Source organism: Daphnia pulicaria, chromosome 1 (assembly GCF_021234035.1).
Source record: "Daphnia pulicaria isolate SC F1-1A chromosome 1, SC_F0-13Bv2, whole genome shotgun sequence".
In the NCBI taxonomy this organism is placed as follows: domain Eukaryota; kingdom Metazoa; phylum Arthropoda; class Branchiopoda; order Diplostraca; family Daphniidae; genus Daphnia; species Daphnia pulicaria.
In genome coordinates, this window is record NC_060913.1 from 34,364,427 (window position 1) to 34,387,082 (window position 22,656).

General features: G+C 39.0%; 2 protein-coding genes across 3 annotated transcripts in view; one reads left to right on the forward strand and one right to left on the reverse strand.

The window, feature by feature from the left end:
- The window catches only part of LOC124320546, a 467,022-nt gene that overhangs the window by 222,997 nt on the left and 221,369 nt on the right, over nucleotides 1–22,656 (forward strand). The gene's annotated exons all lie outside the window — the stretch shown is intronic.
- On the reverse strand, nucleotides 8,871–9,436 carry LOC124322504 (intersectin-2-like). Its single transcript, XM_046784282.1, has 2 exons — nucleotides 9,157–9,436; nucleotides 8,871–9,088 (listed from the first exon to the last, which is right to left on the reverse strand). The coding sequence occupies exons 1-2, from the start codon at nucleotides 9,407–9,409 to the stop codon at nucleotides 8,871–8,873; spliced, it is 471 nt and encodes a 156-aa protein (XP_046640238.1). The 5' UTR covers nucleotides 9,410–9,436.

The window sequence follows — 22,656 nt, forward strand, 5'->3', positions numbered from 1 at the left end:
TAATATAATATTTCGAAACAGATGGGATTAAATGAATTTACTAGTGATACCGCATCAACAGATAAATTTCCCAAAACTGATTACGCAGAATTGAGAGCGCTGTTTGATGATATGTTAGAAGGGAAAATGGGTGATTCAGCACAACTGGAATCCTCATCGGCTTTGAAAAAACTTCAACATATTCAAAAACGTAATGTAGCAGCACTACAAGAAGCAAAGACTGCACAGCACTGGTTACAATATATGGAAATGGTACGACTAGTGAGACAATTCATTAAAGCAGAGAGAACAGGCAATTGGAAATTGCATCTGCCATCTGTGCTGGACATGTTACCTTACTTTGCAGCATCTGGCCATAATAACTATTTAAAGTCTGGCTACTTGTACGTTCAAGAAATGATTGCACTTGGGAAAACCAATCCAAATGTTGAAAAATTGTTTCTGTCTGGACTTCATGTAATAAGATGTTCAGACAGATTTTGGGCGGGGCTGTCGGCTGATTTAGTAATAGAGCAGGTGTTCATGCGCTCGATGAAAACTTCATGTATATAACTGAAATTGACCAATAATACCGTGTTTTAATGACATTTTTTATTGACTGATAGGAGGTTTTACGAGGAGAACCGGAATAACTGAAATTCAAAGGCACGTTTGGGTTATGCGCAAACCTATAACTTCAACAATTTCTTCCCTATTAATGAATTTAACTGGACAACAACACAGTACAAGTGACCCACATAAAGAGTTCGGCAATTTGAGACAACACAGAGATTGCAGTGATACACAAAAAGTAATCAAGTTCCTCGAAAAATCTTCATCTTTTAAGGTAGACCCGAAATTATTACAAAGCATATCCACTGGCGTCTCAGCTGGATTAAACGTTAACGTCAATGACGAAAAAGCTGTAGGATCTAAAATCGTTGAAGACATGAATGGGAAGAGTGTTGCCGAATACACACCAAGAAAGGATAATCAGTGCATACTGATGACATTAAAATGTCAATCAAGCGACCGAAAGCAACTAAATATAGATCCTGTACTGCTCTTTCAAAGACTAGTTACGATAGCAAGAAGAACAGTTAGCGACGAAGCTGATTACTTTAAATATGATGAACTATGTTCCCATCCGATATCGTTGTTCGATAACAACTGTATGCTGCGTTTTCGGAAAAACACGAATTGGCGAAAGGTATTGCTAAGATGTCTAATTATGATCCTGAAAGTAAACTGCACGACAATGAAATTTCAAATTCAATGTTCGTAGTCGACGGTGGGAGTCTGTTGCATAAAATCCCTTGGCAGAAGAATGAAACATTTGAAGAAATATTTAATAATTATTCCTCATACCTCGGAAATAAGTATGGAATTTCAGCAATTGTTTTTGATGGCTACGAAAATGCGTCAACGAAAGATATGGCTCATTTAAAATGATCAAGAATTTCTGGAAGGGAAGTGTTATTCACTCCTTCAATGAAATTAACGACGACTAAAGATGAATTTTTGTCCTGTCAAGGCAATAAATCTAGATTCATTAAGCGGCTTGGAAACCATTTAGAGCAAAAAGGATATGAAATCATACATGCACAAGGAGATGCAGATTTACTTATTGTTCAAAAAGCAATCACCAAATCTAAAATCAAGAAAACAGTGGTTATAGGAGAAGACACTGGCTTATTGTGTTTACACACTATTCAACTGAAATCATTTTCCCCGTTTACTTCAAAAATGAACCCGAGAAGGGGAAAATGGGAAAGATTTGGGACATCCTGCAATTAAAAAATCTCCTTGGCGAAGTCGTTTGCAAATACATTTTATTTGCTCACGCTTTTTTAGGTTGTGACACTACGTCTAAGCGTATGGTATTGGAAAAATGATCTCCCTAAAACTGTTGAAAAGTGACCAGTTCCAAACATTGGCAGCAATATTTTACAAATGTGATGTTCAGAAAAATGATAATGTTGCTGCTGGTGAAATGGCCATGATAATGATTTATGGAGGACCAATTAACCAAGGAATAAACACTCTAAGATACAACGTTTTCCAGAAAAAGGTATCAACTGCAACTTCATTCGTAAAACCGCAAGAGATTCCTCCAACATCAAATGCACTTAAATTCCATAGTCTACGAGTGTATCATCAGGTTTGTATTTAAAATAACCTATGATCATTAATACAGCAATTAAAGACATCTTCATACCAAACATAGTTTACAATTTGTTGAAGCTTGGATTGGACTTACGATAACTTATTTGGATTGGGGCTGGATGTTGAAAGACAATATGATTTTTCCTACATTAGCTGACCTAGAACCAGCTCCACAGCAGCTACTTCAAATAGTAAAATGTTCCTGCAAAGGAGATTGTGATTCTCAAAGGTGTTCTTGCAAGAAAGATGGAATTCAATGTACCTTTGCTTGCAAAAACTGCAAAGGAACCAGCTGTCACAATTCTGCATCAACTGTACACTTTGTTGAAGATGAGCAATGACACTAATTAAATTTTTTATTGAAATTCAATATTTTTAATAGTAAATATAATTATTTCTTCGGAGGGTTTTGAACAAGTATTTATTACCTTGATAGTAATAAAGCTCATTAAAAAAATCAATTCTTGCAATTTGTTCTAGGTTAAAATATAACTTTACTCCACTATAAGTCCAAATACAGCACCCACCAAACTATTAGGTACACGCCCCTTTTTTCAGTGCATTCTTATGGCACTACGTGTCTTAGAAAAAATGCAATAACTCTTGAACCACTTGAGCTAGATTTTTTTCTTTTTTTCCCTGAGTTGATCTAATGATGAGCTACATTTTTTATACGCATGAAGTCGTCGTAGGATTAATCCCCACGGCGCTACGGCATCATTCACTTTATTAAGTACACCCCGTTTCCCCCAATATGCGCCGTGTTAAATACGGCGTTTTAAAAAATTTACAATAAATACAAAAAATAAAGCTATAATTTTTTTCTTTGTGCCAAAAGATGCACAATTCTTCACTCTATACGAATTTAAAGAATGATTTACAATAAAACCAACTCAGAAAACCCTTTCCTATACCTCAAAGTTTTCCACTTCAACATTTTTACGGCAAAATCATAACTGGCGCTGTCGCCACCAGAGGCACTGCAAGCTGTAGTCATTTCCTTGGGGGTTAGGCAAGATATTTTTTCATGAACAAAGAGAATTTTACCATTTAATGTAATTGATTCTTTCAATTTCTTCCCGCCGAGGAGGTGAGGTAACATATCATATTGGTATCATAGTTTCTACCCCAAACCATATTATGTGAAAGTTGGCGGCTGGTAGGCTGGTAGCCCGTAGCTTGCAAAAAGATAAGATAAAGATAAGATACCAATAAAATACAAGATACTTTCAAAAGATACAGGTTTCAAAAAAAAAAATGAAAAAATGAAAGAAGTTTAGCAAAGTTTAGTAGCCTAATCATTTAATCAGTGTTGCTTGCTGAATTTCTGTATTTTTTCCATTACATGTTGAGCATAGTGATCAAATGGAAATGAAACGAGAAAATTTTTCTCATATTTTTCGTTTTGTTCATATTCATCGTTTCTCGTTCATTTTCTCGTATATAATATAATAAATCAATTAACAAAAGTTTATTATAGTTTAATCTTAGCAGCGTTCACTTTCGCATTGCACTTGATAAACATGAGGTTAGAAAATAGATCTGGTTAGTTCTGTTTCGTTTGGCACATCACCTTGCTGGTCTTTAATCAAACGGTCTAATGTGAGCACCATTCTCTTGCCGTCAGCAACAGCAGTGACCACGAAAAATCCAGCCACAACCAAAATGACCACGCCCTTTTGTTCATGTACGTGCTCCCCAACTGCTAAGTCCAAAGTGGCCAACGGGAAGACCAGCAGCTAAGAACCGGAATCGGACTGCAGTCCGAGCTCTGAGTGGTTACGTCAACATGAATGCCGTCATCGCTGGATGGGGTACAACATCTTATGGTCAGTCATTTAGTTGCTGCGTTTAATTTGGATTCTTGACGTGACTTTTTAAAAAGAATCCACTTTGAAGGTTGGTCGGTTTCACAGAAACTGTTGAAAGCCAACGTCACCATCCAGGACAATTCGATTTGCACTAGTCAATACGGCAGCGACTTCTACGGAAACGCCATATTGTGCGCATCCACACCGGCAAAGATACCTGCCAGGTGAAGATTTCTTTTGAGAGAATACTGCATACTGCTGCTCCTCTAGGATTTCTGTTTTGAATCTGAAAATCAATTCTATTAATAAGGTGACCACGGAGGACCGATTATTGTCAAGGGAGTCCTGATGGGCACCACCGACTTGGGTTATGGCTGTGCCGATCCTGATTATGCCGGAATCGGCCGGAATTTATACCCGAATCACCACTTATGTTGGCTGGATTCAAACAACCCAGACCAGCAATCCAGGATAAAAATAATTCAAAACCTTTAAAAAAAAATTTCATGTCTATATTTTTATTTGGACGTCATTCGTGAGTTTCATTTTCAAATGGATGACTTGTTATTGGTTATTAAACGCATACATGTTTGTCACCTAGTGCGCAATACAAAATTTGATTGGTCAAGTATAATAACGAAATTATTGTGAAATTCCGAGCCGCTAAATTTTGTCTGTAGTCGCCATAAGGAATCCTGAATACGGTAGTCGCAGATATTTAGTTTGAAACTATATTATTTCATATCAATTAAAATTAATTCAAATCAAAAAATAATTCATATAAATGAATATACATTATTATTTGATTATACTATATAAATCTTCTCTCTTCTTCAAATTTACTTAAATTTTCGTTTTTGTTTTGTGGAATTTGTTTATGGTCATGCTGGGGGCATATGGAATATGTGACGATTCACCTCTCCCGGACACCGGAATCGGACACCGGATCATTGCTGCTACTTCATTACTGCTACTAGTTAGTTAAAGTAAAATAGACCATTACCCATATATAAAATTGTAAAGTGGTCTTTACTTGGTGCGGTCAAAATGATGGATTACATACGTGAATAATAATTGGATTTGTTACGGACAATAAATGTGTAGTTGTTAAAAAATATTGTTTTCTTGCCTTTATGTGGTCAAAACGAACGTTAGTTTAATAATGTTGTCTTCTTGCGCGCCGCAATTTCCAGGCTTGGAACTCGTACTTATGGTACAAGTTCATGCAAGCGCGGTTGTATTTTCTAATCAGCTTTTGACGATGACGTTGGTAGTCTTCTTCTCTGCGGAAGACTAACGGTGTTGCGTGAGTGTCTTTCATCTGACTTGACCCTGGTGGTGTTGGGGAAGGCAAATCTCGCAGTTTCGATCGGGAGTATGGCGGTGGGCGATTTTCTGGCGAATAATACGGTAAGTCCTCGTTGTCCTGGGTGGCATCGCTGTCCTCTGACGTGGGCTCTCTTGATGGATTCTCATTTTGGTCTGCTTCCTCTTCTTCGGAGCTGGATTGGTCGGCGATTTCTTCGTTTAGTTCTTCTCGTTCGGTGGGGGTTTTGTTTTGTACCCTGTTCCCTTCCAGTTCCGATAGGCCGTCACAAATAACGTGATCTTGGTGGTACCTTGTTGACGTTGCGTATTCCACTTGGCCTTCTCGCCTTTTTACCCTTGCTGGAATTTTTCTAACTTCCACTCTTACGTCTAGAAGAGCAACCGTTCCCTCGTTTTGTTGTGAGGTGAGGGCGAACATTTCCTGAATCGAAATCTACATCGAGAAGGGGAGGAGTGTGACGATTCACCTCTCCCACTCTTTATCTTCCTTTACCGGATGTCATGGTTCAACACACAACCTCCACTACATCCCGGACATCCTGTGATTGTCTAGTACTACTAGACCAAGACACCTTCCTTCCTTCCAAGACATATCCTTCCTGTGCTTTCTCTCTCTCTATTGATCCATCACTACAAGTGATGGATATCAGGTGGGATTTTAAATTTTTTTGATTGATATTATCTAAGTTGAATTTTAAATTGAAAAATGAAAGAGTAGAATTCCCCTTTTTTCCGCTCCCATCCCTTTGTTTTTTCTTTTTGGCGCGAGAGAAAACAAGGGGATTGGAGCGGAAAATGGGAAATGGGAAAATGCATAAATACAAACATTATACAAATGTATAATCTTCTACAAAAAAGTCTGTGTTAAAAATTAAAAACAAATTCTTAAAAAACTTGCTGAACAGCAACAAACAAGTTTTCTGACCAAGTCCTTTAGCTCATCAACTTGTCCCAATGCCTCAATTTTTGCTCCCGATAAACCCTCATTAGTTTGACTTGTTTCAATATCTTTAATCCTTGTGTCTTCAGTGAAATAGAGTTTCTTTTTTAATAATATAGACCATGATATGTTGGTGACATTTTTCTCTTAGAATCACTAAATCAGATTTTGGAATTTCACCGCATAATGCCATTGAGCTATTAACTGTAATGCACAATTAAATGAAAAAATCATAAAAATATACACAAAATCAAACTTATAAGATACCCCTGTCAATAAATGTTTCAAACTTGTTGCCTCCAACATTACTTTTTATTTCTTTAAAATCAGTTCTTGCATCATTATTAACAAAAAAGTGAACAGCAACTGGATACACAGTAGGTTTCCCATTAAGTACTTTTATCATGATTGAACAGAAAGTACGTAACTGCTAAATGAATTGTAATAGATATCAAACAAGGTAAAATAAATGTCGATTGCTAGTAAGCTAAGCAATTTTTAAACGCACAGTATGAAAATCAAGTACAATTCTATAACCTATGAATGCTGATACATAAAAAAATAAGAATTATCATTCACAAGTTATTTTGTGATTAAAACCACTATTATAAAAAAAAACATTACATTTCAAATTGTATGTCCAATAGTTATTTGATTAACTATTACTAACTACATAGACGAAGCAATCTACACATAAATAACATGTTCCTATTATGCCATTATTTACAGATACAATTCCCCACTCCAATCGAGTAATCAGAGATTCGAAAAACAGGATACTTTCATCCAAAACTGGAAAATGACGTGGAAAAGTGGTTCCAACACGACAAATCCTACCAAACATTTTGTTTCTCATTAAATTCTGTGAGTGTTAGTAATAAGCTATAAGATTACTGTGGATAATATTAAGAAATCAAAGCTGAATTTTTAAGATACGATTTTAATAAAAACCATGCAGAGCATTAGATACTTAGATCAACAGAGCATGGTATATGCCACGAAGCATTTTTGTCTTTACACAAGAAAAATGCTGCCTCTATTTTTTTTATCATTAAGGTCTTTTGATGGTGTCCAAGTTTCAGAAATCGATTCAATGGCTGCTTAATAATTTTACTGAGCAAAAGTACCTTCAGTGATTTCAGTGCAATAGGGGATGGCGCAAAAAAATCAAAGTATAATAAAACATTATAAAAATAAGAGAAAAAAAATTAAAAATATCCCCAATCATACTATACCTGGGAAAAATTTACTTTACGAGTTATTCACGTTTCAAGTTTGGCCTCCGTGGCCCACCTCTAAGACGCAGGACGCAAACGCTTATTCTTAACCTTTCTAACTTACCTTTAGCAAAACACACCCAGCAAATGAAGAATAGCAGCTGCACACCATCAAGCAAGCAGCTAAATAGGCAACTGAAGAACCTGGCAGTGTGTGCTAAGAAATTGAAGAAAAATATGCCAGAGGTAGGTTTTGTAATTTAAACTTTTATTTTAGATACTCTAGTGATGGCCATGGTGATTGGAACATTGATAGTTGCCAATCGTCCAACCTTGCGCATATTCGTTTGTGAAGTTTGCAAAAAGGTACAGTCCCCTCACAAAGTTTGGAAACACGGCGAGTGTTTCCGCGCTTCTAACACGACGGCTTACGGGCCAATGTGTCTCCCTTTTTTCGCGATTACTCACGTTTGAGTTAGTCCCGTTTGAGTTGCGTCCCGTTTGAAAATTTACCTCCCCCCTTCTCTCCCGCATTTATTAGCTTACTTTGGGGGATAAGTGACACGGCAGTGTGGGTAAAAGACACTCGAAATACATTGGAGATTCGGTGGTGTCGACTTTTAATCCAATCTAGGAAAATTGAGCTTGTTCATTTATGCGTAATCCGTTGGGACAACCACTTTTGGCGTAGCTCATTTGCATCTGGATGATTTGTAGCCCTCCTCTCAATCCACGATACTCGTCTTACAACTCCCAATTAGCACTAGAGATTAATCTAGTAGTAACGCAACCACTACTACTCCTGCCGTACTACTATGTCTTGAACTTTGATTGGGAATTTATTTTTCTTTCTTTATTATTTGTCGTCGTCCCTCTTTTTTGCCAACGCAAATCAGCAGCCATTAATGATTATAACAATGATTATAATAACTGTATAAAATGTTCTATTTAATCCCCCCCCCCGTATTTGCAGTATATTTCCGAAAACCTCAAGCATTTCAAAATTAGTCTATATTCATCAAAATCATTTCTTTAATTTTTGCCTTTTTAATAGGCTTGTAATTTGAAAGATCTGGAATTGTCTGGCATACCACCTAGTGATGTCATTTACATGGCTTATGGAGTCGACATAATTCCATCAACATCGGAAAGTTTAGGTGGTGTCTTGCCAAACTTCACTATGAGTAGCGGTGAAGAATTGCTTGAAACCATTGAAACCTGCACATTTACTGGCGTTCCAGACTGCAAAGAACCAATGGTTCATGGATTTCTCTCTGCAGCTTGCAACCGTAAGTCAATAAATGAAAAATTCAAACAATTTGTTTGTTTTTTTAATTTCTTTTGTAAAAGATACATCAACACGGATGGTGCGAGATATCGTTGATAAGCTTGCTGTTGCTGCTCCTGCTGCTGCTGTTGCTGCTTAGTTTAACACGTTTCTTCTTTGAAAAACAACCAACTCACCATTTCTATTTCGCGTTGTTTGACCAACTTCTTCTCCAGTTCGGCTTGTTGGCGGCGTTCTTGTTCCAGCCGCAACTTCTCTTTTCTTTCATATTCTTCGCGCTCCTTTCTCTCTTTTTCTTCTTGCTCACGACGCTGCTGTTCAGCCAAAGCTTTTCTTCTTTTATCAAGCTCAGCTTGCCCTACAACCAACCAGATATTCCACAATCTTTAAGTCTTGCTACGTTCCCAATTTAATGGAAAAACACACCTTTATCGAAATTCTCTTTTCGCTTGTCTTCGAAAGAAACTGGAGACATCATTTTCATGTCGTCGGTAGGTGGTGGTGACGTGGCGATCAAACCTTGTACATTGGACTCGGGTGTTGATGGTCCTTTCGGACTGGTTAGCGAACCGGATGCCGCATTCACTAAACAAGGACGACGAAACGTTGGCGGCACGAGTTCTTGCGGTAATGTATCTGGCAATTTATCTCCAGCTCGCACAACGTCGCATAAATGCATAGCTAATACGAACTCGTCGCACGACAAGCGCCCTAGCGACAGTCTCGTCTATGTAATTTTTAAAAATAACTAGCAATAGTCAACCCTCCTATGTTAACTTCAAGGTGTAAAGTGTTTTCCTTGTCCGATATTCACTTGCCAGTTCTTTTTTCAAACCCAAAATTTATCGCGTCCAAGAACAATACTTTATTCGCCAATTATTTCATTTATTTGTCAGATATTAATTTTATTTGTCTTTCTTTGTGGTTCCATTTGAACTTTAAGCGTCCGCGCGATTTGGTTCTTAGTTTGTTTAATTTTCAGATGAGATTTATCCCTATATATATCTCGTCCAAGTTTCACTCCTGTTATACCCAAAGAAGTCCAAGTTATACTCTGTTCGCCAATTATTTCATTTATATGTCAAATAACTTTTTTTCTTCATTCTGTGCGATTCCATTTCAACTTTCGATGATGGATCCGATGATGGACTCACGTTGACGCCGGTGACGAGGATGTTGTTGTGGCAATTTTCGGCCGTGTCGTAGGTGCATCGATGTCCGTCGACGCACCAGTGTCAGGGGTAGGACGAGGAATTGCATTCCGTGCATGACGTGTACGTGGTGCAGTCAAAGAAGGTGAAATTGGTGGCAACGATATCCGGACCCGTGGTCATCCGCACCGAAAGTTTAGTTGTGAAATAATGCGTAAGAAAAAAAGATATAAAATATAAATAAAATAAAATACCTTTTGTTAAAAAAAGAAAAAAGAAAGACCCCATTTCAATAGAATGTCACAAGTCTCTTTTTGCTTCGTGACACAAGCGCTAGTGATCCAATCAATCGATCGAAGAACTGGCAATCGAACGGCAACTCTGCATCCAAGGAAATTTTGCAGGTTAGATGCTGTATTTCCAACTACCCATTTCAATTCCTCATTATTCGAATAAAATATTGGCTTTCATCTCTTTGAGACAACGATTGTGATATCGTTGAACAGATAAGAAGCCTTTATTCAAAATTTTTTAGCACACTTCATTGAAGTGACGCCCAACCTAATTGATGAAAACTAAAAAAAAAACAAAAACATGTTTTAAACGTTTGGGGTTGGTCTATTTTTGGATTTCGGTTTAATTTACTCGCAGCGCTAGTTGACTGAATGTAGCTGTCATCTAGCGGTGGGTAAATTAACTTGACCATTTTGAAATTCTCTCCAATTGCATTTTGATCGCTGAGTTTCAATGGAATTCTACTACAAGAATTCGACTGAATTTCTCTCCGTTTTGTTGATTTTAAAACAAATATTGCTTGCAATTACTGCGAAATGCAGCCATCTAGCGATGCGGCTTATAACCGAGCTTCGTGCTCCCTCCACATCCGCACTTGACGGACGTGACTTGTAGATGGGCGGGATGGTGGGGGGGTTATCATTCCGGATGAGAGGCAATCCATTTGGTGACTGCTCAAAAGACAGATGGGCAAGACATTCATGAAAATATGATCACCACGTGACAACTTTACGTGACTCGGTTAAATGTCGGAAGTACCCGCTTCTTCCACACATACACACACAACAAAAAATGTCATTCCTTTTTTATTCTGTCCGGATGGACAACGGCAACCGATCAAGTGTGTGCTGTCATACAAGTAATGATGGTAGTGATGACGCATCTATCTGCCCATTTATATACATCACATATCCCGATGGCTTATAACGTCCAAACGTCTAATGTAAGAAAGAAAGAAGGAAAGAAATAGGAAGAAGAAGAGGCTCTTGAATATCTGGCGATCGATGGGTGATGACTACATTTACGGAGATAATGCGGGATGATGTGGCCAGTTGGACAGCGAAATGCCTAGCCCCAAAGGCTCAAAGAGATCACACATTTGTGCCATCGAGAAGAAGGTTAGTAGCTGGTAGAGTTAGAGTGGAGGGGGGAAGCGAAGCCGGACTTTTGTTTCAGAAAGGGGTTGGATTTATCGGAGGGGTTTGAAATGTGTGGACACAGTCAGAAGAAGAAGACGTACAATTTCTACATTTACAGGACGTCATGTTACCCATAGATGTAGTACTATGATTCATTCATGGCGTGAAAAGGGAGAAGCGAGAGCCAGAGGGGAGAGTGAAGGCTATCCATCACAAGGAGGCAAACAGATCTACACTTAACTGTGATCCTATAACTCGATCAGATGTGGCGGCGTACAAGTAAATCGCCGCCGTGCATAACAGGAAAGCATTTTAATATGTAAGAGTGATTCCAAGTAACAGAATCCTCTCAGATATTATGGCAACAGCAAATCAGTTTGATGTGTTTTCTGTTTTTCTTTTTTTCCCTCCAAGTTGTCGATGCTGCTGCTATGCTGTATAGCATTCCGGAATATTATTGCCGCATGTGGAACTAGTTGGACAATGTGCAAACTGTTCACTACCTCATTCCCGACCTATTTGAAACTCCACTTTGGAGCGAGTATATAGCAACTCTCTGGCACCGGCATTTCGGTGCGTTGCTGGAATGCCGGTCGACTATTTGCTTTGCGCTGCTTGTCTCTGTAGAGAGTAGACAAAGTCGCTAAAGATGGCCCGGGTTGGACTCTCTTTAACAGTTGTCAGCTCTGGAATGTCGTGCGTGTAGAGAGAAAAAACAAACAGACGAGCAACGCCCAGTGATTAATGACGTCGAACATCTCCAGGACCGACAAACAAAAAAAAAAAAAGATTTTAAACTCTCAACCCAACACCCAGCGAGAGAGACCAAAATTGATCGATGATGTCGTGTTTCACGTCCTCGTTATGCGATTCTCAAGATGGCACGCAACGAAAGAGAGGGAAAAGTAAATAAGGTTTTTGCCCGTGTGTTTCTCTGTTTTATGTCACTTGGCTCTGTTAGACGACGTTCTCTGTCTGTTAAGCGCAAGAAACAATGTTGTATGGTGGGGGGCGACTTTTGTGTCGATTGTTGATCAACCGATAGAGACCCCACACGCGTTGGAAGAGATGAAACTGTTTTCTAGAGCCTCGTATACCAGCAAGAAAAGAAAAAAAAAACTTTTTCAAGAGAGAGAAAGAGAGAGGAACCGAGGACTTAAGTATTCTTGATACCTCTCCACCAGCTCGACTCGTTTCGACTAGTCCTTAAAGGTTAAGATTATTCGGGCGCGCGGGATGAAGAGGAAGTCAGATAGACACAGGGAAAGGCGGGAGAGAGAGAGAGAGGTCGATGAATACTCATCCGTTGAGATGGATGGCCGCGTGACATCTTCCGCCGCTGCAAATCCCTTAGACACGGACGCACTTCCGTCCGGTCGCCCTAACCCACCCAACGCCCATCTGGTGGTGCGGCGGCAGCAGATCCCGTCCCGTCCGACACAGTTGAGAGACAGAGAGAGTTATGACTGCCATGAGTATTGTAATATTATAAGCACATAAAAACAAACCCATTCAGGGAAATGCGTTCGCAATTTTTTTATTGCAATGAATTCGGCGTCTAATTTGATTCATTTTGAAATTTTTGCAGGAGCATCGACCGCCCCGCCAACGAGCACTAACCAACCGAATTCGTCTTGCTCTATACGCTACTGTACATCGTGGACGGAAGAGCCGGCCAACACCAACACGTCATCCTCGTCGTCTTCGTGGATTTGTGGTTGTAGCGACGATTTTCTGCTGAAGAATTCTTGCTACTCTGTTTACGCCACCTTCTGTGTGACGGGTGAGTCCTGCCCATCGGCAATTATTTATGATCATTAAGGATTATCATTTGCTATTCTGTCGAATATGTTATTTAGTCCGTTGTCTGTTGGCGTGCTTGATTTTCCGCTATTGGAAATAAGGGGGAGGGAATAAAATAAGAGATGATGATGGGTACAAGTGAAGTATGGTTAGGTGCCAGTTTTTTTTTTGTGCAGACTCGTTTTCAATCTGTACTGGTTGTCCAAGCCAGGTGCAGCTGAATTTCAAATATAAACTAAAAATCGACAACGCCGCACCCTTCCTCAACCTGACGTTTTGTCAATCATGTCTGTCGCCATTTGTACTGAGACAACTTTTCGTTGAGAAGTGACAATAAAAATAGATTTTGTATTACCAAGGATCTGACAGATTCAACATTTCGTCTGTAGGAACGGTTTCATGATTTCTTGTATCCACCAAGTGTAATTGAATTTTGATTACTACAAGCTCACGTTAACTGAAACATTTTCGTTATTATCGTTCAGTGTCCTGGCGTTAGGTCTCCTGTCGTGTCGAGTGTCGAGTCGAGTGTCGAGAAGTTGTCTTCGGTTCAGTTATGTATAAGCAAATCTCAAAAGATTGTGCGTTAAAATTTCAAAAAGAATATATGCAAGAAGTTTGCTATATTCACCGCACTGCCTTTAAAAAACTTCCCAAAAATGTAGGTTGTTTTTTCCTTTTTTTTTAGAATTTGTAATTAATTTTTTTTCTTAGATTGTTGCTATCTACAAATCCATCTTCGAGATAGATTACTCTATATATATTCTCAGACAACGGATTTTAGCAATCAAACATTACACTCCATGGGGGGCTTTTGTAATGGAATTATCTAAATCAGATGGGTTGAAAGCGGCAGGAATTACCATAGCAAATCCTCAAAATAGGAGTTTGTTTGACTACTTGGTGGTTGACTACTAAGTAGTTGTAGTCTATCCAGAATCCTTTTTTTTTAATTTTTTTTTTCTTATCATAGAGCACAGATAAGGATTTTCTACCTATGTGTATTCTTCTTGCAAAATGTACTGAAATTTCTGCCACCCAAAGGCGGAATGAAAAGCTACAAGAGATTGCCGAATTACGAGAAAAACGCCAGGACCACATTGGTATGTTCATGCTATTCTCCAAAACAAGTTATTTATTATTTTGCTATTCCTTCCCCCCGAATTCTTTCTTCTTGTTATTCTGTTCATGGATTGCTCACGGAGTACCGCTCTGTTGGCGGTGGGCGTCCATTAACCCGGGAATCTACTAGTTTTTGTTATTTAGCCTTAATTCCCTAGGCACTGTAGGGGTATTAATTTAGCACTTTCCATTTGTGACGACGGAGACTTATTTGACCTTTTAGAGGCCATGTACTGTCGGCTGGAACACTCGTCTCTAGATTCTTTTTATTTCTATTTCCGAGATTGGGCGTTTTCTGGTGTACTAGAAGCTTTCAATTCTGATGTTTTCTATAGTGGGTTGTCCAAATGTCCAAAGCCAGAGTCCTTGGCCAGTCTGTTGGTCATTTGATTGAATTCGCACCTGATAAAAGTCCGTGGCATTTGAATACGTAACTTGACGGTATTAACTAAAATGATTCTTTATTTCTTCGCGGTTCTGCAATTTTTTCAATTCGTAGCCAAATCTCTTATCCTCTGGTGAATGTTTTAAATCAAGAAAAGTTTCTTGCCATTTTCTGGGCTCATTTCCCAGTTCAGATTCTCCCGTGTCAATTCTTCCATCGCCGGTTTCGGTTTGTTCCGGACGGAACGGTTTCAGATACATTTCAATATCCCCAATGAGCTCTTTGTCGGCTCCGATCGTTCGTGATATTTTCAGTAATAATTCCAGGAAGTCCTCGTAGCAATCGCAGTTAAATTTGTCTGATTTAGTTGGCCCCACCAACTCGTTTCTGAGTTTAGCCGCTTCTTTAAATAATTCGGGATGGTTTTTCGATATGATTTCACTTGACGCAAACAACTCGCAGAGCTTTTTTGCTTGCTCTGGATCGAATATGTTTGAATCCTTTTTGTAATCGTTGGGATTTGGGCTGGCAATAATGATTGCGTAGAGAGTCATAATTAATCGATGAAATGTCGAATAAATGGTGATCTGATCTTATAAATTTTGTTTCTTGTTTCTTTGTTTAGATCATTTGAAGAATTTATATCCGGAGTTGATTAATAAATTCGAATCGCAATTCGAAAGAGGAAAAATTTACAAAATAACAGCAGTTGCTCGCAAGGAACAGTTAATGAACAGATTGCTCTTTTGTCAATACTGCAGCGAAATCTTTATAAATCCGACGCAACAGCAAAAACATGTGCAATACAAAAAATACAATGAGTTTGATAAAGATATTAAACTATATGTTGCTGAAGCACAGGTCTGCTTTTTATTTAATATTTTTATTTTTCCATGCTTAACTTTTTTAAATAATTTAAATAGAAGGGAGCAGTGGACAGCGAAAGTGATGATATAATCGATCTGGATGAAATTTTGGATAATGCTACGTTACAAACAAGCAGCCAAATTCCTTCGGATGTGGATTATGATACACCAACAACGTCGAGATACCAGGGTAAAGGGAAGAGACTGTCTTCCAATCCAAAAAAGTCACTACCGTATCAATTCCCAAAAACAAGAACCCGGCAAGAAAAAGCGTGCAGGTCTGTTTGCCTATTTAATATTTTTGTTTTTCCATGCTTAACTTTTTTAAATAATTTAAATAGAAGGGAGCAGTGGACAGCGAAAGTGATGATAATCAATTACTTCAGAGTAACAAGAACAGAAGTTAAGTATTTCGATGTAAAATTGACAAACAATCAATTTCATACCAGTCTCAAATTGGCAATTTCATCATAAGACAAATATCTGAGTATTTCTCGGAAAACATCCTCATGGAGTGATAAAAGAGTGATCTTTTTATCATCACTAGAGGAAGCATGTCCCTGCGAATCTGTTTTTCCATTTTCCAAAATCTTTCCCGTGAGTAACAATATTTGTTCAGGTAAAAGTCGGACCAAGACAACAATCGGTTGAAATTCAGGACCATGAATAATTTCGAATTGATCCTGTTAAACAAAAAGGAAACCATAACTAAATCGATGATAATCGACAATGTGGCTACTGGAGTCTGTAAATCATTTCAACAATCGTTTCTTTTTAGTTTCTTTTATCAAGACACAAACACAACAATTAAAGTGAAAGGAATAAAATGTTAACTGACCAAAGTGCCGGATGCAGATTATCCTTAACTGAAATCATTGGTTAGTCTGCTGCTGGACTTTCCTATTATGTGGCGAGGATAAATGGCCTTTAAAGACAATCTATTCGCTTGTCCAGATGATTCTATATCGGCCATCCTCTAGTTGGAAGGTCTAGTTAGTTCTTCTGGTGTGTTTCAATTGTAACCCTCATCTATACTTAAAATCCAACAAGTCCTTTCATCAAATCGGTCCGCAGCAAGAACCCTTCCCTATACCTCAAAGTTTTCCACTTCAAAATTTGTCGAAATTTTAATGCCTATGGGGGAGACAGTGCAAGTGTGTAGTAAAAAGTACAAATTTTGAAGTGGAAAACTTTGAGGTATAGGGAAGGGTTCTCTTCTTCTTTCATAAATTTTTCAATGATGGCATGGAAACAATTTTTTAATTGCAACATAACATACGGCCAATAAATTCTTTGGTTAGCAATAGATAAAGTGAACTGGCGAATTCTGACTACGCACAGAGATTAGAGTTGGTAACATAGCTCTCTAGCATCTGAATTCTGATATGCTTTTTACCGGCCAGGAGTACCTTCTGCTGCGTAGAACCCCCTCCCGTAGTTGCCGATTTTCCAAATATCAGCCCTTTATTTTTCTTCCCCTGCCTCTAATATTTATATGAGGCTTGTCTGTATTTAAAAAAATCGGCAACTACTACTGGAGGGAAACAAAGTGGGAATAACTTAGGAAAAAACTTCCATAATAAAAAAAAATTTAAAGATATTTTTTATATGGCGTGGTGGTCTAAATTATGCATGAGGTTATAAAGCTAACGATTTTCTTATTTTAGCCCTAATTGTCTCACCTAGCCCTATTTTCCTTCCCGTAATAGAAAGCCAAATTAGTACTACCATTTACTCGGAAAGGAAACTTCATATTCGACGATTTAACAAAAATTCCATTAGCTTTTCTCAGCTGTGCGAAAACCTTAGGTAGTTACTGCAAAATGACATGGTTGTGGTTGTGGAGATCTGGTATTTAAGTAAATGGGAAATTTCGCTGTTCAAAACTCATTCATTAGATACGTGCACGAGATCGTTCATGAAACACTTAGTTAAAAATGCATCGACAATAGACGATAAAAACATGTAGAAATTAAATCTTTATGAGCTGTTTTCTGATTATCACATTCGAGTTGTAAAACTTGGGTATCATGAGACACTTTTTCCCGTAAAAATACAATCTGATTCAAAGTGAATACTTTCCAACTCGTTTCTGATAAAAATTCAAGATCTACAATGAAAATTTGCCCCACCATAACTATGTGGCTCACGTGGATTGAAGATTTGTTTTGCACAAAGGGTACTGGATCGTCCGCTGTAGAACCAAATCGAGCCCACGAGAGACGTCTATTGATATGATGGATAGCCCCCGCTCCATCGAAAGAGAACTATCCCCATACAGGTATCGACTTCCGGCCACTCCGCTTGACGGAAAATGATGTCCTGGAACAAATCGGGTTCCGTTTGTTCGAATAACGAACGGACGGCCACACTCATGCGATCTGTACAGAGTATGGAACAACACATAATACATATAAAATATATAAATATATATATAAATATAGTTACATATAAAATAATATATAAATAACCATTTCAAATGTAATAAAATCAAATCTCACCCGAAAGCTTTTTCATCACTAAAAAGACTGACTGCCACCATTGCTCGTCTTTTTCGGTATATGCCGTTGCAAAAGCCATCCTCTGTTCCTTCTGCGCATTGGTAAGAAATTCTTTTTTGGCTGCTACTCTGCAGTGCAATCCCTCCTTTGTAGTCGGCGGAAAATTGTAGTAACATCAATTGGCAATTAGTATACATCTTTGTCGTAAATTTATAATAAAACCAAAATTGATTTTTTATAAAGTACAATTTTCGAACCTTTTAATTCTTGTAAGCTTGTTATTGGTTTTGCTCTTACAGCTGCCAATAACCTTGCGTCATCCAACGGGGATGTTTTACCAGGTCGACCTGATCCTAACCGTCTCGTCACATCCAGCGTTTCTTCATATCGTTGAATCCATCTTCGCACTGTTTCCCGATGGCAACCAACGACCTCAGCAATATCAGTCTCTGGAGTTCTTAACTGATGCATGCCAACGATTACTCCTTTATCCTGCAGTGACAGACGATTTCCCTTTGACGCTGAAACATCTCGCATAATTCGTTAATTCACTATCATAAGAGGGGGGTCACATTTAAATAAAACCGAATGGACTGATCTCGTCAATGGAAAATTGGCACAATTGCGCTCTATAAAAGGAGAGAACAAATTATATGGGTGCATCATTTCATTTTTCATCGTTGATAAATAATGAACGACGAACACACATGCATTGATTTTGCTGTTGCCCATGTCGACTCCTATTTGGATGCGTGAACGGATGTCATTTTTTTACGAGCAACATTTGAGATAATATGTTCAATTTCATAATCTGTTGTCAAGACAAACATTTCATATTCAATTAATTTAGCATTGCCGCAGACGGTTTCATATTTGAATGCCGGTAACTGCAGCAAACTGAGTTCTGTGTTTCCGTCCTAGGATGCATCTCGATCGATGGCCCATGCTTCGTAAGAAAAGTTGACGGTCTACACCTAGATGCGGAAATCTACATCAAACATCTATCCCACCTTTCAGAATCTCTGGTTGCCTGGGAACCAAAAGAAAAAGGCTGGCGTTTCGCTCAATGTGGTAAAAGAGACTATTGCGGAGCTGTGAGGCTTTGGTTTGATTCCCAAACCAGCCTTAAACTTATTCCCTGGCCAGAACCAGTTCAGAACATTTTCCCAATGAAGAAGATATGGAATGCCTTGCTGGATTAACTGAATCATCGTGTGATTTGAAGAGCCACCATTAATAGCCTCTGGGATACGATTAATGATAACTGGATTACAATTATAAGCAAAAGATGTCTTAACAATACAATTTTTTCTATTCCTGATGTATGTGCGGACATTTTGTTAAAAATAAACCAAAATAATTAGTTCTCATATTTTTCAATTCATTATTATTTTATTTAGTTTTTTCCGTTATTGCTTTCATAATTATTCACTCAAACATAAAAAACCATTTTTTCTTATTCTTATTCTTATGTGTTGCGCCACCACTAATAGTATTTTACCGGGCAAGATTTAAATAAGGTTTCTGCTATCGCAACTAGATGTCTATGTTAAGTTAATTTTCTTTTAAATGCCTTAGTTGGCCTGCCGCGATTTTTTTTACAGGATACTCTAGGTGAGGGTAGGTGAGAGCGACTACGAAATCAGCGTGTCCAACGAGCTGGGCACGTCCGAGTCGAAAGGGGAAGTCACCGTCAAGAAGATCTTTTCAGCTCATTCGTCCATTCAAAGGTTCTTCGATCTGCAACAACTGCCCGGCTACGACTGCAAGTCCATGGCCAAGATCAGTGGCCTGCCCAAACCAACCGTCGCCTGTACTTTCAACGGAGAAGAAATTGCCGAGTCGGAAAAGTACATGATCAAACGAGACGGAGACATGTGCGTTTTTTTATGTTCGCAACTGCGCTCCTAATCGGGCCAGTCGCTATGTCTGCATCCTAACCAATCCGGAAGGTAAGGACCTTTGAGAGGCCCAACTGGAAGTGGTGGACAAGATCGAGAAGAAGGAAAAGGAGGAGGCTCCTCATTCTTGAAACGCATCGGAGACTGCGAAGTCTACGAAGGAATGACGAACGAATAAGTTTACGGCCTGCGCTTCTGGATTCCCCGAGTCCGAGCACGAATGGTTACGCAACGGACAGAAGTTGACGGCCGGCGGGCGGATGAAGATGGAATAAGAGGGAAATGAACTTCTCCGCTTGACCATCAAGTTCGTGGAGGAAGCGGATGTCGACGAATATTCATTTAACCGTTCGGGCAAAGTGACTTGCTCGGTCAAATAGAGTTTCGACACTCTCGACAGCTGACCCAAAAAGTCGGTCGGCGATCATTACGCCGATTTCGACAAATTCCTCAACATCGGCGTTCCTGTGCCTCAGCCGGATCGCCCCATCATCCATTTGATCCACGACCGCTACCTGACCCTCTCCTGGAAGACTTCGGTGTCCATTGGGCCGCGCATTCCCTTCACTTATCACGTGGAAATGTGCGAATGCCCAGATGGCAACTGGCAAAAGGTAATTTCAATTTGTATAAATAATAAATATATAAATAATAAATAATATAATAATATCAATTTGAATGAAAGTTCATTATTTTCACTTATTTATCCATTTGTTTCCATCAAGTTCAACGGGAATCAAAGTATGTAGCTGTGAGGTCCGCAATTTGTATCCGTACCCAAATTACCGATTCCGCATTCGCGTCGAATCAGTACGGAGTATCGGATCCTTCGCCCTACAATTCCACCAGCCGAGACAAGCCCGAGCCGATGCCCGTCAGGGGCTGTTCATAAATTACGTAGTAGCTTTTTTTGTGTGTTTCGTACCCTCTCCCCCCTATTGTGGTAGGCTGAGAAAAATCGGGTACCCCCTCCCCCCTAGTTACGTAGTAAACGCGAAGACCCCCCCCCCTAAAAATCCCAACATAAAAAGTAGGATATAAATTGGTTAAAAAACTGTATTTGAAAAACTTTATAAGTTTTACATACAACATCAGAAATATTGATTGATTGGCAGTTACTTTGTTACAAACAATTCCAGCAGAATAATTTTTTTTAATTCACTCATCGTTCTCCCACGGATTAGAAAAATGCTCTTCAAGCGTCACAACTGGGCACGATAAGATTGAGGGCTTTTCGACAAATTGTGGGATTCCAGAAATATCCAATTCGTCTTTGTCAGTATCCATTCTGCGCCCTCTCCTTCGGAGCCATTAATGTCATCTGATACAATAATAGCCATCATCTCTCTCTGTCACATCGCTGCGATGCGAACAGGTCTAGTTCTTGAGACAATGATCTCTTTCTCAACGACTGCGTTTCCACTTTGAGTCTTATTTTTGTGAACGATCATATGACTCTTCAGCATAACTTTTGATGCGAAATAAAGCGAACGTATTTGGCAAATTCGATCCGATAGCTGTGACTGAACTGAGGGTGTGTACAGATCATAAGGGGGCGTTAGGAATTCTTTAGTTGAAGAAGGCAATAAGTCACGTGAAAGATGAAGCGATAAAAATAAAGATGGAAAGACGTGATTTTCAAAGCCACTTCGATCGGGAGCTTTTATCCCTTTGTTAGTTTGGATCAACGGAATCGGAGGAGGAATAAACCGCGTAGGAACAACGGCCAAGTATGAGCTTCTCGGCTCGTTACAACAAATTAGATTTTTACACTTAACAATTTGCGTAAAGTACTGGCTAGTGCGAACATGCTCCGAAAACCAATACTGATCTTTCACATTGAGCTGATCTTGACTGAGTGCATAATAATCCAGATCCACATATTCAGCAACACAAGGATAGCCATCAAATACTTCTTCGCTCCATACCTCTGCTAGAGTAGTCCAAGATCTTCAAAGTTTTGTTTTTCAAGGGCCACATCGATGGTATTACCAGCTTCGTCGAGGTGGTCCCCTAGTGATTATGCGGAAGAATTAACCCAGATAGTGGACGACTTAAAGGGGCCATTCTCCGTTCTGTTCGATTATGGGCACTCCTGCCTTTTTTGTGAAAACATATAAATGAAAAGCGTTTTGTATATGTGTATATAAAAAATCTCATCCGATAGGGTTATTATAAAGTTGATATTACCTGGTGCATTTGTAAAGATCAAAATTGTATCAAGATCATGTGGCAGAAAGTGATGTATAGCAACTTCAATAACTTTGTTGTAACGAGGATTTTCGTCGGGACCCCCATCAACTAGGTAGAAAGAAAATAGTTGTATAGAAAGTGTTAGAAATTAAATTTCAATTTGATTTATACCTGAGAACATAACAATCGACTTCACTTTATCATCTGAACTTTTTGTTATAGAATTGAATTCAGGGAGGTTCAGTAATCGTTCAAAGTCCATACAATGACTTAAAACAGTTGATGAACTATGTTTGCCGGAGCGGATGGCGACATAAGTTGGACCTGAATATCCGACGGCACCGGGCATTCCTAGGCCATTTCTGTCAACGGCTATACCTGCGTATACAGACGGGATGAGCTTGTGCCCGGTTGCGACGACCCAATCATGATCTGGAAGTTTGACCCGATACTGCATGTGCATGAGCATAGGGGCCTGTATTTTCGCTGCCGTTATCCCTATGGCCACTCTTGTTAAAATAAAAAAATAATTACTCGTTAAGTTTACAAACGCAGTAAATAAAACGACAGT